The 14,262-nt window shown below is 43.4% G+C and overlaps 1 protein-coding gene across 1 annotated transcript in view; it reads left to right on the top strand.

Moving 5' to 3' along the window:
* The window catches only part of DGKQ (diacylglycerol kinase theta), a 108,414-nt gene that overhangs the window by 18,181 nt on the left and 75,971 nt on the right, over window positions 1–14,262 (top strand). The window contains exon 3 of the mRNA XM_027836338.1: window positions 5,967–6,066. Coding sequence (XP_027692139.1) covers window positions 5,967–6,066 — 100 coding nt within the window. The remainder of the gene's footprint in view (window positions 1–5,966; window positions 6,067–14,262) is intronic.

Below are 14,262 nucleotides of genomic sequence, written 5' to 3'. Positions count from 1 at the left end.
TGGGCTCAGTCTGCTCTCTGGGAAGCTAGACCTATGCCATCCCTACTTCTCAATACCGCTGGGCATGGTGGCACACAGCTGTGTATTCCCTGCCACCATGTCGGTTGAGGCTAGTGGAGCCCTTGAGCTTGGGAGTTTTAAGCTGCAGAGGGCTATGCTGAGCTGGTGTCTGTGCTAAATTTGGCATCAGTGTGGTGAGTCTTCTGGAGTGGGGTCAAGGAGGGTGAGAATTAGAATAAGTATGTCATGTCTCTTAGACTGGGATTGCGTCCATGAGTAGTCCATGCCGTTCCAGCCTGGGCAAAATAGGGGGACAAGAGAGACAGAGGGAACTCCTGTAGCAATATTGACCTCCATTATTGCAGGACCCTATGGGGTGGAGGCCCCAGAGAGCTTCCTCAGTCTTGTGGCTTACAAATTTGTACTTTTTGAACTCCTAATCTCTGTGATTCAGGGACCCTGTCTGTTAAGGCAAAAGTATCTTTCTGATACTTTTCATCCCTTTCCAGCTAAATTATCCTGTTACTCCCCAAGACTTTTCTTCATCTGCCCTTCCCTGACCTTGTGCCCTGTGGAACCCCACTCTATTGTTAACAAACTTCCTTTCATCCTACATGTTTTCGTTTCCACGTTCTTTCCACCTTCTTCTTCTTTTTTTTTTTTTGCAAGGCAACTGGGGTTAAGTGACTTGCCCAGGATCACACAGCTAGTAAGTGTCAAATGTCTGAGGCCAGATTTGAACTCAGGTCCTCCTGACCCCCCAGGCCAGTGCTCTATCCACTGCACCACCTAGTCACCCCTTTTTTCCACCTTCTTGCACTTGGCAATGGATCTCTTAGAAGATACTGTAGTCTTGACCATCGTTGTCAGGACTCGTTGTTCCATATGGCCCCCAACATATTGTCCTAGCAGTCATTGTCAGCATCTCCCTTCTCACGTTCAATCAGTTCTTTGGCCAGAATCACTCACTAACCTCCCCTCCTTTAAAGTTGTTTTCCATCCATCTCTTTGAACTTGTCCAGGTTTAAGATCTGTCCAGATCTTTATTGCCATAATCAGCCATAATAAGTCTAGGCTACTCATCTTGCCTTTTTCAGGAGTTTAATGCTTGGCTCTAGGGTGATCCTTTGAAAGCAGAGTGGATTAAGGGGAAGGGTGTTTTTTTGTTTGTTTGTTTGTTTATTTTTAAGGATAGGGGATACTTCCCCATGTTTGTAGACAGTAAAGGAAGAGTCAGTAGGGAGGGAGATACTGAAGATAAGAGAGGCAGAGAGGGGAAGATAAGTTCATTAGAAATGACATGAAGCCCCCTCCCCCCCCAAAAAAAGAAGTGGCATGAAGGACATGCACAAGTGGAAGAGCTGGCCTTGGCCGGGGGGAGGGGCCACTTGTTCCTTAGAGTCTAGAGAAGACGAAGAAAAGATGAGTTAGTGAGGCCAATAGAAGAGAAGGCAGGATAGGAGATTCTGAAGAGTGAGGAATTTCCCAGTTCCAAAGATGGAGCTGGTACAGGTATGGGGTAATGGTGGGATGTAAGGTATGACCATCGCTGCAGATAGCTGAGGCACGGAGAAGATACATGTGGTGGGAGTTGAAAAAACCAGACAGTTTGAGGGAACATTTTCATATGTAATGAAGTCAGGGTTTGAAGTAGAGAGAAAGATAAACTAAATATTAAACTCCTTGAGAGGGAAGAGTGAATGACCTGGACATTGGCCCACTATAGCAATAATAATCAGGGCAGGGTGATAGAGATAGATTGCTGCTATTTGTCCTTCATTCTGGAAGAGGACCATGACATCAGGGAGGTGATGCCATGACATGCAAGTGAATTGGAGTTAAGTGAGGGAGGGCTGTGCGAAGTCACCAGCCTCGCTCTCTTCTCCAGAGCCATCTGAGTCCTGTGGCAAGATATAGATCAGGACCACTGGAGATGGCCCCAGATGCAGTGGGAGACCTTGGCCTTTTCAAGCTAAGGTCTTTAACAGTCTCTTTGACTGAGGAAATGCCCATTCACTGTTTAAGGTTAATAAAAGATGAGACAGAGAATGGCCTCTTATAAAAAAAAAGAAAAGACCCTCAGGGTTTCTGGCCAAAACTAAGACAATTGCTATTTACATTCATTCTGAGCCAATGGGGCCCAAACTATGATCAAGTAGGGCTTGGCTTGGGACCTATTGTTGGCCAGTCCACCAGAGCCTGAGTGATTTGGGGTTAAGGCAGGTCTTTGAGAGAGAGAGGGAGAGAAAGTTTGGTGCTCTGCCCAAAAGGAATGTAAATTTTAATCTTAGAGATGGAGAAAACCTCAAAGCAGAGAGGTTTAGAGTGACTGGCAGAGGGAAAATCTGGAAGTGGCAGTGGGGAGCAAAGAACATGCTCATGATTCTCTTTTTAGGGCCAGTATCTGAGTCACACTTCTTTCTGAAGGAATTTTAATGCCTTGGCTTATAGTCTCTTTCTCTACCTCAAACCATGCCCCAGTCTCTCCAACCTAAAAACAAAACAAAACATTTCACTTAGCCCTTTCATCCCTTCAGTATATTGCCCTATTTTTCTTTTACCCTTTCATAGGCAAAATCTTAGAGAATCAACCAGTAAATTCAGCACCTAGTATATGTCCACTGTTCTAAGCCCTGGGTTACAAAGACAAAAGTGAAACAGTACCTGCCCTCAAGGAGCGTAGATTCTAATGAGTGCAATACCGTTCACATCTATAGTTCTATACAAACACTTATAAAGTAGATACAACATAACCTTCTGGGAGGAAGGTGCTAGCTACTAGTAGGAAGGGATGGGGGTGGGGGGAGCCTTTTGTAGAAGGTGAATTTTGAACTGAGTCTTTTTGGAAACTAGAGATTCCAAGATGCTGAAGTGAGGAAGGAGACCTTTTCAGATGTTAAGGACAACCAGTGCAAATTAAGTGGCTTGTGACTTCAAGAATTCAAATTGAGATAGATGACTTGTGACCTTAAGAATTCGAATTTGGCTGGACCATAGAGCGTGGGAGGTGTAATAAGGCTAGAAAGGGAAGAAAAGATTTTCTATATTCCTTACTTTCACTCATTATTTCCCACTTATTTGTCAACCCTTTGTAATTTGGCTGCAGCCCCACCATTCACCTGAAGCTGCTCTCTCCGAGATCACCAATGATCCCTTTCTTGGCTAAATCCAGTTGTCTTTTCATAGTCAGTATTCTCTTTGAACTCTGTAGCTTTTGATACTGTTGACCAGCTGCTCCTTGATTATTTTCTTCTCCCTTGAATTCATGACACAGCTCTCTCCTTGTTGTCCTCCTACCTCCATCTAAGGGAGGGAAACATTTCTTCATCTTTCTCCATAGAGATAACTCCCAAATCTATCTATGGAGCCCTAGTGTTTCTCCTGAAATCTAGTCCCACCAAATGGAGTGGACCACTTGAAAGCTTTAGTGACCTTCCCATTGCCTGAGGGGTCCAGGGAGAAGCTGGCTGGCTACTTTTCAGGTGTTGCAGAGGGATTGAGATTCAGATGGGGATTGAAATAGATACTCTCAGAGGTCCCATGATCTTCTCTCCTAAATTCCAATCCCATACCTCCAGCTGCCTATTGGACCTGCCCCCGGATGTTCAATCAGCATCTTGAAATCAATGTGTCTAAAATAACTCATTCTTTTCCTTTCTTACACCTGCCCTTCTATTGAACCTTCTCATTTCTTTTGATGATGCACAGTTATCCTCCCAGTCACTGTGGAGGGAGACCTTTTTCACAAGGGACACTTAGATGGTGCAGTGGATCAGGCATTGAGCCTTAGAGCCAGAAAGACTTGAGTTCAAATCCTGCCTCACCCAAGACACTTTCTAGCGCGTGACCCCGGGCAAGACATTCAGTCTCTCTGAGTCTCCGTTTCCCCAGCCATAGAATGAGGGAATTGGACCTAGTGGTCCGTGAGGTTCTTTCCAGCTCTGAATCCATGCTCTTGCCTCCCCCCAACCCTTGTCTCTGCAGTTAGTTGCTCCGTCTTGGCTTCTACCTCCTGATACTTTCCCCTTCTCTCCACTTTTACAACCGGCATCCTATTTCAGCCTCTTATGAGTTCTTGCTTGGGTTGCTGCAATAGCCACCTAATTTGTCTCTCAGCTCTCAGTTTTTCCCCCTCTGTGGTCCATCTTCCACACAACTGCCAAAATAATGTCCATAATGCATAGGCCGGACCCTATCACTCCCCTGCTCAGAAAGCTTCCCTGTTACCGCTAGGATAAAAGATAAACTCAAATTTAAAGTCTAGGATTTAAAGCTCTCCAAAATCTGGCTCCAACCTAACTTTCTATACACTCTGTGCATTACTCACCTTTACACATTTTATGTTCCAGACCAAATGGATGACTAGGTGTTCCCTGAACTTGGCTTTCCATCTCCTTCCCCCATGTATTTGTGTAAGCTGCTCCCCATGTTTGCAATGTATTCCTTCCTCATCTCCATTTATCCTTCTTCAAGGCTCTGGTTAGGTTTTCCTTGGTTCCTCCATGAACTTGATTTTCCAGTTGTTAGTTCCTTCTCCTCAAATTACCTTGTGTTTAGAGGTGTTCAGGTTGTCTCTGCCCAATAGAACAATGGTTACCATTTAGTGGTTCATGATGGTCCAAGGGTCTCATGCTAGCAGTTCTTTATTTATTTATTTTATTTTTTTTGGTGAGGCAGTTGGGGTTAAGTGACTTGCCCAGGGTCACATAGCTAGTAAGTGTCAAGTGTCTGAGGTCAGATTTGAACTCAGGTCCTCCTGACTCCAAGGCTAGAGCTCTACCTACTGCACCACCTAGCTGCCCTTAGCAGTTCTTTAATGGCCCCTTATGCAATAAATAATTACCCAATTATATTGCAAATATATTTTATCTGTGACAATAGGCATGTGTGTTTTTCTACAGTTATAATTACAATTATAATGTACGTCTTAATTTGGAGATTTTTGGAGCAAAAGTTATTATACACACTTAATGAATACATCTGAAAGAATATTAAGAGTAGTATGTTAAATTACCCTGAAGATTTGCAACACAATTTTGTTGTTGTTGAAAGAGGTTCAAGGAACAAAAATAGTTGGGGACCGTTGCCATGGAACATAAGGTCTTCGAAGGCAAGGGCTGTTTAATCTGTGCCTTTTTATCTGAGTGCCGAGCACATAGTAGGTGTATAAGAAATCTTTGCTGAATTCTCTTTGGTTGACTCATTTAGCCTCTTTTTCCTCATATTTAGAATATGGCTGACAAGAGGGACTCTTCTTCCTTTAGCCTTCCTCTGCCAAGGGTGCCAGGAACGGGTGGGTATTGAAAGTGCTCTTCAGTTTCTCTGGTGCTGTACTGCCAAAAGGGGGCTCTTTGTTTAAATCAGCTATTCTGGCTACACCTTTGGGATGGTTAGTTACAGTTGTGACACCCACTTCCCAAGGTTGTTGTTGGGAGTGCATTTTATAAACCTTAAAACTCTAAGGTAATGCTGATTCAGATATTTTCTACCCTGATGAGAGGCAGTGTAGACCAGTAGACGTCCCACTGGATGTGGAGCCAGGAGATCCCTGGAATTGAGTGACAGGGATGAGGATATGTGTAGCATCTCCTTTACGGGGTTTTTGGTAAGGAAAAAAAAAACTGCATTAAAAAAAACATTCCATGGGGCAGCTAGGTGGTACAGTGAATAGAGCTCTGGCCTTGGAGTGAGGAGGACCTGAGTTCAAATCTGACCTCAGACACTTAACACTTACTAGCTGTGTGACCCTGGGCAAGTCACTTAACCCCAATCGCCTCACCAAAAAGCAAAAAAAAAAAAATTCACAAACTTTAAAATTACATGCAGATATCAATAATTATTGTTGCTGTTATTCTTAGGACGCTTGGGATAAGGAGAAGTCTTGCTCAAACTTTTGGTCTTGTGACTCCTGTCCATAGCAGGAAGATGTCACTTACTGATGGATGCTTGTGTCCCTCCCTTGGCAGGTTCCTGTCGCGCACTGTTTTGGTCCCCCTGGACACTACAAGAAGAAGTTCTGCATTGTCTGCAGAAAGCCACTAGACTCCCTTGCATTTCGCTGTGAAGGTAACTTTAAAATGATCCTGTGTCTTTAACTGAGCCACTTTTATAATCTGTCAGATTTTTAGAGCGTTCACTTACTCTTATTTCTCTCTCCCTAAAAACATTTTTTATTGATGCTTTTTTTATGTTTTTATATTCTTAGTCACCCTTTCCCTCTACAGAATGAAGGAATATTTTTTGTCACAACATGGCAAAACAAATCAGCACATTGGTCGTATTTGAAAATGTATGCCTCTTTCTGCACCTGTGGTCCACCACCTCTCTGCTAACAGAATGCTTTACCTTTAGTCCTCTGAAGTCATTATTGATCACTGTAATGATCAGAGCTCTGATGTTTTTTCAGGATTGTTTTCCGTTATATTACTGTGGTCATTGTCTTATTTCCATTTCTCAGAGTGCAGTGGAAAGTATACTAGTTTGGGAATCAGAAGACCCTATTTCAGGCCCAGTTTTAACAGTAGATGTTGGACTGCGAGGGTCTCAGACCAATCTGAGAGAAGAGGAAAAGGCTTTTCAGAGATTCAGCTCCTGCTGCTCCTGTGACTCAGACAGCCCTGCCCAGCCCTGCCCCTTGTTCTCTCAGCCAAAGACCTCGGGCAGTTTGAAGCATAGCCCAGCGTGCCTAACTTTCCCAGAGACCCACAAGCATACACGGAATACATTTTCTCTCCCAGTGCCCTGACACTTCAGGTGGACTCCTAGTCAGAGATCTGATGCCTAGGCTTAGTAGCCCTCCAGTATCATCATCCCTTGCTTCTGGCTACTCCTCCTAAAGCCTTTTCCTGACTGATGGGTCGACCCAGGAAGCTCATAAATCCCCCTGCTACAAGCCCCTGAGATGAGGCCATCTCTGGTCCTGCTGCCAGCCCCACAACTGGGAGATCATATAACCCCAAACCCAACTAGGCCACCATTTTTCTAACCCTGAGGATGACTCTTTCCATTGATTGGAAATCCTAGAAAAGGACAGGAATTGGAAGCTCATACAGAGACTACACAAGCATACACGGAAAACCACACAGAAAAACCAGACACCTGCCAAAGTTATAATGTTATTCCACAATGAGACTTCACCTCGGACTCTCTGGACTTGGCCACCTACTTTAGCTGCTTCTCCCCGTTGGCCCTGTGGCTCCCTTCTCCCATGGTTGAGTTCCTCCTGCAACCATCATTTTGAGAAAGAGCCTGGATCAGTCATCCTTCTTTCTCCGGACTTCACCATCATTGCCCCATGTGGGGGTAACTCCGTCTCACCTCATCCCCTCCTCTTTCACCTCCCTCTTACATGTTGTTTTCCCCATTCCATTGCCCATAGGCAGAGTCTTGGTTCTCCTAACAGGCCTGCTTCCTCTCCCTGGGCTCAGCTCTTCTGCTTCTATGATTCTGCCAACATTGATCTTGGAAAAGTCACTTCTTTGCCCCAAGCTTCTGTGTCTGTGCCTGTAAACTAGGATTTGTGACTACAGCCTGGTAGATTGTTGTAAGTTACAGATGGTCCCCTATCTCTCCAGCTGTCCATGTGCCAGGGAGTTTGGGCTGGCCTTTGGAATCCTCCCTGACCCTTCGTGGGTCACTAGGAACTTTAGGCTTCATCATCCTTGTCATCGTCGTCATCCTGCACGTGTGTAGGTATGCTACGTTACGATGACAAAGTCCTTTTCTGCCGGTTATCTCATGTTGGTTCACACAGCAGAATGGGAGTGCCAGACAGGACAACTATTATTACCTTTTATTTACAGCCAGGCAACCAGATCTCGAGGAAGCAAAATGAGGGGGTTACAGTAGCTTGAGATGTTTTAAATCCTTCTGAGATCTCAGTCCATGATCTCTTAATCTGAAGTGATTGTTACCCACAGTCACACAGAGATAAAGGAAGAGTAAGGACACCAACACAGGCCTCTTTCCTTTCTAAGTTTAGGCCTCTTTCCACTACTGGGTCTCTTTCTCTTTGACTAATAATTATAGTCATCAAGTTTCTTGGGGTGATTTGCCTCTACATTTTCTCTCCCAGTGCCCTGACACTTCAGGTGGACTCCTAGTCAGAGATCTGAGGCCTAGGCTTAGTAGCCCTCCAGTATCATCATCCCTTGCTTCTGGCTACTCCTCCTAAAGCCTTTTCCTGACTGATGGGTCGACCCAGGAAGCTCATAAATCCCCCTGCTACAAGCCCCTGAGATGAGGCCATCTCTGGTCCTGCTGCCAGCCCCACAACTGGGAGATCATATAACCCCAAACCCAACTAGGCCACCATTTTTCTAACCCTGAGGATGACTTTTTCCATTGATTGGAAATCCTAGAAAAGGACAGGAATTGGAAGCTCATAAGAAGAACCTTGACCTTTTGACCTTCTTAGACTTATAATGAACTGTTTACTCTTAGTATTATTGTTTTTTGCCTTGGAGATGTCAGCCAGGCTGTGAGCTCCTCTGGGGTGGGACAAGATATTTCTTTACCTCAGTCAATACTGCAAGCGTGTAATTAGAAGACCTGGGTCCCACTAGCTATTTGACAAAGGACTCCTCTGTGGACCTTAACTTTATTGTCTATAAAATGGAAATAGTAACACTATCACTGCCTACCTTTACAAGGCTGTTGTGAAGATTTGACAGTTGAGTAAATTTGCTTTATTTAGGTGCCTGCCCTGTATGGGGTTTGGTGTTCAGGGCTGGGAAGATACAAAATGTGGATCCTCTGCAATGCCTGCTTTCATGAAGCTTATAGTCCTTTTTTTTTTTTTTTTTTGGTGTCAGGAAAGTGACATTTATTTCACTATTATATTTATTAATTTGTCTTGTGAAATTACAGCAAAGATGAATGCTATTCAGCTACATAAAACTGTGAAGTATTTTCATACTCTGTAAACCTACGGCTGGCAGTGTCTTGTTGACTTGTGAATTCTTTTTTTTTTTTTTTTTGTACAAAAAGGTATAAATCTTTCAAAAATGTGGTTCCCATGTCACCCAGAAAAAAAGATTCTGAAGTATGGTGTGCTGATGAAGCTCATAGTCTTGTCGGCAGTACCTAAGTCACACATATAACTATAACACACACTGAGCCCTGGCATTAGACCCAAGGCGGGTGCTTCATGCCAATCATAGCTGTCTGCCTACTTGGAGGACTAAGAATGAATATTCATTGGATCCATCCAGCCTTCAACAACTACCCTGACTCAGCATCCAGGATCCCAGTTCCATTTCCCACAGAACAGTGATATTCCAAAGCCTGATCTGACACTTCTAGCCACAAGTACTTTACACAGGGGCTAATAACAGCAAACACTGTCTATTCCCAGGAAGGGAAGGATCATTTCTAAACCTCAAACCACCTTTGCTGGAGAGATATGCAGCTCTTTCCATGGAGATTTTTTTGAATGATATAGTCATTCTCATTACCGTTTTGCTTTGAGGTTACACAGAGCTCTTCTGCTCACAAGAGACCTTAGAGGAGGGTCACACAATTCTTATTATCCCCATTTTAGAGACAAGGATGCTGAGGCTGAGAGAGTTGAAATGCCTTGCTCTTGATCCACCAGGTGGTATTGGTATTTGTCTGTGCCTGGATTCCGGCCACTGTCCCCTGATACTCAAGTTCACTGCTGTGCATTTTAATGACTTCCATGCCCGTTTGACACAGTAGGTACACAGGAAACTTGTGTTGCTCAAATTTGGCATAACAGAAGTCAGAATTCCTTGTGAATGATGTGAAAAACAGGGAGCTCACTGCCCTTTTAAGTGTATTTGGGAGAAGTTGAGGTAAATTTAACTGGGCAAGAGGCAACTAGGTGGCATAGTAGATACAGCACTAGACCTGGAGTCAGGAAGGCCTGAGTTCAAATCTAGCCACAGACACTTACTAACTGTATGACCCTGGGCAAATCATTTCACTTCTCTCAGCCTCTGTTTCCTCGACTATAAAATGGGGATAATAATAGCACCTACCTCCCAGGGTTATTGTGAGGATCAAATGAGATAATATTGGTAAAGCATTTAGGCACTGTGCTATTTAATGGCTTATTTCCATCCCCCTTCTTCCCTTCCCTCTGTCCCTAGCTTTAAGCCGTTCTGAATAGAAAATCTCAGAACTGGAAGGGCTTCGAAGATCTTTTAGTCCATTGTAGGAGTTCTTAGCCATTTTTGTGTCATGAACTCCTCTGGCAATCTGGTGACATCTGGGGACCCTTTCTCAGAATAATGTTTTCAAATGCATAAAATAAAACAGAAGGGATTACAAAGGCAGTCAGTTTTAGTGAAAAACGGTTGTTATTGTTTAGTTGTTTTTTCAGTTGTGTCTGACTCTTTGTGACCCTATTTGGGGTTTTCTTGTCAAAGATACTGGAGAGGTTTGCCATTTCCTTCTCCAGCTCATTTTTACAAATGAGGAAACTGAGGCAAACAGGGTTAAATGACTTACCCAGGGGTCACACAACAAGTAAGTGTGTGAGGCCAAATTTGAACTCTGGTCTTCCTGACTCCGGGCCTGGTGCTCTGTCTACTGTACCACCTAACTGCCTTTACAGTTAGAAATATAGAAATACAATTATCAACATATTAAACAACTAGATTCACAGACCCCAGATTAAAGACCCTTGATCTTGTCCAATCCGTACTTGAACAAGAAGCTTTTCTACAAATGGTCACCTAGGCTCTGTTTGAGTATCTCCAGTGAGGGGAAGCTCACTTTCTCAAGACTGGCACTTCACTCTACTTTTTCTTACATTGTGCCAAAATCTGCCTCTGTGCACTCTATCCCCATTGTTCCTCATTAGTTCTGCCCTCCGGGACCAACTTCAGATACTTGAAGACTGCTATCATGTTTCCCCTGAGTCCTCCCTTCTTTACTTCACCAGGGATTTTAAGTTGGTTTTCTTTTACTCTTTAGTGTTACTGATGTATTCATTCTCTTAAAATGGTGCATTTTTTTTTTAAAGAAAAAAACAAACCTGCTGAGGTTCTTTACTTTAACAAACAGACAGCTACACACAGACACACACACACACACACACACACACACACACACACACGTGAGAAATGATATAGTGATTTGAACTACCTCTGCAAAGATCCTGATAGGTAGGGTGGTATAATGAGTAGAGTGCTGGACTTGGAGCCAGGAAGGCCCAAATAATAAGCTGATGCTTATTCCCTTTGTGGTCATGGGCAGTTACTCACTCTGAGCCTATTTCCTCACCTATAAAATGGAAGATAGTAATACTTGTAGTATCTCCTTCATTGAGTTGTTATGAAGCTCCAATGAGATTTTATTAACTATCCTATAAACGTCCTTTCTAACTCTATGTTCTTATGAGTCTTGTTTTAGAATTCAGGTTCTGCCAGTAACTAACTGTGTAACCCTTCCTCTCGTTCTGTCTTTTGTAAAATGAAGGATGTCTTCCATGCATGGCCCTGGACCTTTCCAGTTCTGACACTCTCGAGTCTAAGATTAAACTGAGATTAAAGTTCATGGGAACTTCCAACAGCAACATTTACTCATTTGATTGACCATCATTTATGAGACTCTAGTAGTGTTCCAAGCCCTGGGCAGCATGCTGGATGAGATAAGATAAGGCATGCATGGCCCTTGCCCTCCTGGAGCAGTCAACACATTAGTAAGAGGCAAACCCAGATAACTGTAATACATAAAGTTAACAATGTATATGTAAGGGGCAGTCGGAACTGTCCATGTTTTGAAGGTACTTCTGCCCTGGCTAGGTTGGACAGTAGGATTTGCTGTCTTCTTAGGGCCCAGCAGGCTAGGTTTACCCTGTGACGGAAGGGATCTCCAAAGCTGAGGAACTTTGATGATGTTTTCCCATATTTAGTATATAGGGAATGTGATTTTTCCAGAAATAGACCATGAGCCAAGTGGAGCTAGGGCCTTGAATTGTTGTTGTAAAGAAAGTGCTTCTCAAAGGAGGTTCTACAGATGTCAGCTCATTGCCCCAATCAGAAGTTTGCCTCTAAGTGCTGGGTTGATGAACAGGCTTGGGTCTAAAGGCTTCCTATGGTCTCAGATTTGAAGAATCGGTGCATCTTAGGAAGGTATAATCGCCTCTTTTCCAGGGGCTTTTGTGCTTCCGAGGACCTTGCCATGAGCCATTTATTCTGTTCTTTTCCACTTAAGAAAGGGAATGTTCATGGAGCTTTTAGAATAATGGCGCTCAAATTGCTGAACTAGTTTGACCTTGGGAATTCATTTCTTGGCATCCTGGGTCCAGTTTCAACAAGGTAGTTCTCAAGCCTCTTCCTGTGGGTTTCTTCCACCCATCTGCAAATCACCTCTCCATCTGCCCTAGTTTTCCTGTTGAACAAGACTCTCTTTAGTGCACGTCAGTATTTAAAGGGCATCGCTAATGGGATGTAGCAACATTCCCCCCTTCATTAGCATAGGGGCTCACAATACTTGAATGCTCAAATGGATCTCCATTGCTTCCGTGCTAAAGTTGCCCTATTTGTGATAGTAATATATACTGCAAACATTCATGTTTCCATTAATTTTGCCTAGTAGGAGCCATTGGCCTTTGGGAACAATCTAGTCACTGCAGGAGACTGTGGCATACATTTAGTCCTTAACTGTCTCACTGTTTTCTCTGAAATCAGGGGAGACTTGTGTCATCTCCAGACCAGTCTTCTTCCAGCTTACCTCCCAACCTCTTAGCCTCTCCCTGACCCTGGTGGTAGTTCTCTTAAGACCCTCTTTATCATCTCCTTTCCAGTCTTCTGTTCTGTGTTTGTTCTTCATTTTTGTAGAGGACCAATATGACATCATGGGGTGTTGACTTCCTTGTGAATTGGATTTAAGTAAGGCAGAGATGCACAAAGTCATCAGCCTCACTCTGTCTTCCTGAGTCATTGAAGTCCAGTGGCAAGACAAAAATCAGAATGACTGACAATGGCCGGGGATGCAGTGGATATCCTTGGTGTCTTTAATGTCTGACTGAGCTCTAAGCCCTCCACAGTGCCTGCTTCAGCCGCCTTCATAGCCATTGGAACGAATTGTTTTCATCTGCCCATTCTGCCAGGGAAAAGTCTTCACATGCTTGGTATAGTCACCTCCCTAACTCATTGATGAGTTTGAGGCCTGTTGGTTACCCTCAACCTGGTTTAGTCCGTCTGCTGAGATGGTTTACTGGGATGTGGCCCCTGGGCATGCTACAGATTCTTGGAGCTACAGGTGAGAGTTGGGTGACCAGCTGGATACCAAAGGTAGATGAGCAGCCCTCACATCAGAGGTGCTAGTTATCCCTTAACACCCCTTACATACCATTCTAATTATTAATTTATTAATCAGATACTTAAATGAGTATACGATCTCATTGATGGTGGGTCTTTCTTCTAGTAATTCAGATCATGGCTCATCCACAGTTGGCCATCTCCCCTGGCTCTTATATGACTCCTCTCATAAGTTTACCATGAGGCTGCCACCTTCTGTTTTGGGAGTCTTTCTCGACCTATGTGGAGATCTCCAGGATAGTCACTGAGCACACCAGTTATTACATTATATTATATCATATCATATCATATCATATCATATCATATCATGTATCATATCATACATATTATATTATAACCAGCTGGTTAACCCTAGTGCAAGATGGCCAACCTCTCTTCTTGTTTTGATCATTATTTCTTTGCTGACATCCTTTACCCAGCTTTACTTTCATAAGTCCTTGTTTGTACTGGGATTCAGTAGGAGAAAGTAAAACGCCATCTCAGAGAAGCCTAGTCAAGGGGTGCTTGGGAACAACTATGCCTCTGTAAGGAAAAATAATATTCTCATTAATGAGTTGGATGGATACCTCTCAAATTTGCAGGTGACCCAAAATTGGGAGGGAATAGGATTATAAGATCATATATTTGGAAAAGGGACCTTGGAGATCATCCAGGCCAACTCCGCTATTCTAGAGATGAGGCCAGGAGAAATGAAGTGACTTGTTCAGGATCACACAACTAGTAAGCAACTGAGGCAGGATTTGAACTCAGGTCTTCTTCTTTCTTTTTTTTTTTTTTAAACACTTTTATTTAAAGTTTTGAGTTCCAAGTAATATCCCTCTCTCCCTCCCCTCCCTTCTCCCTGAGGCAGTAAACGATCAGATATAGGTTCTACATGTGCAATTATGTTTAACATTTCTCTATCAGTCATTTTGTACAAGAAGACTGGAATAAAAGAAAAAAATGAAAGAAAGTAAAAAAACAGCATGCT

This window comes from Vombatus ursinus, unplaced genomic scaffold, assembly GCF_900497805.2.
Source record: "Vombatus ursinus unplaced genomic scaffold, bare-nosed wombat genome assembly UNPS02014818.1, whole genome shotgun sequence".
Classification (NCBI taxonomy): domain Eukaryota; kingdom Metazoa; phylum Chordata; class Mammalia; order Diprotodontia; family Vombatidae; genus Vombatus; species Vombatus ursinus.
This window is presented reverse-complemented; position numbering and strand designations above follow the sequence as displayed.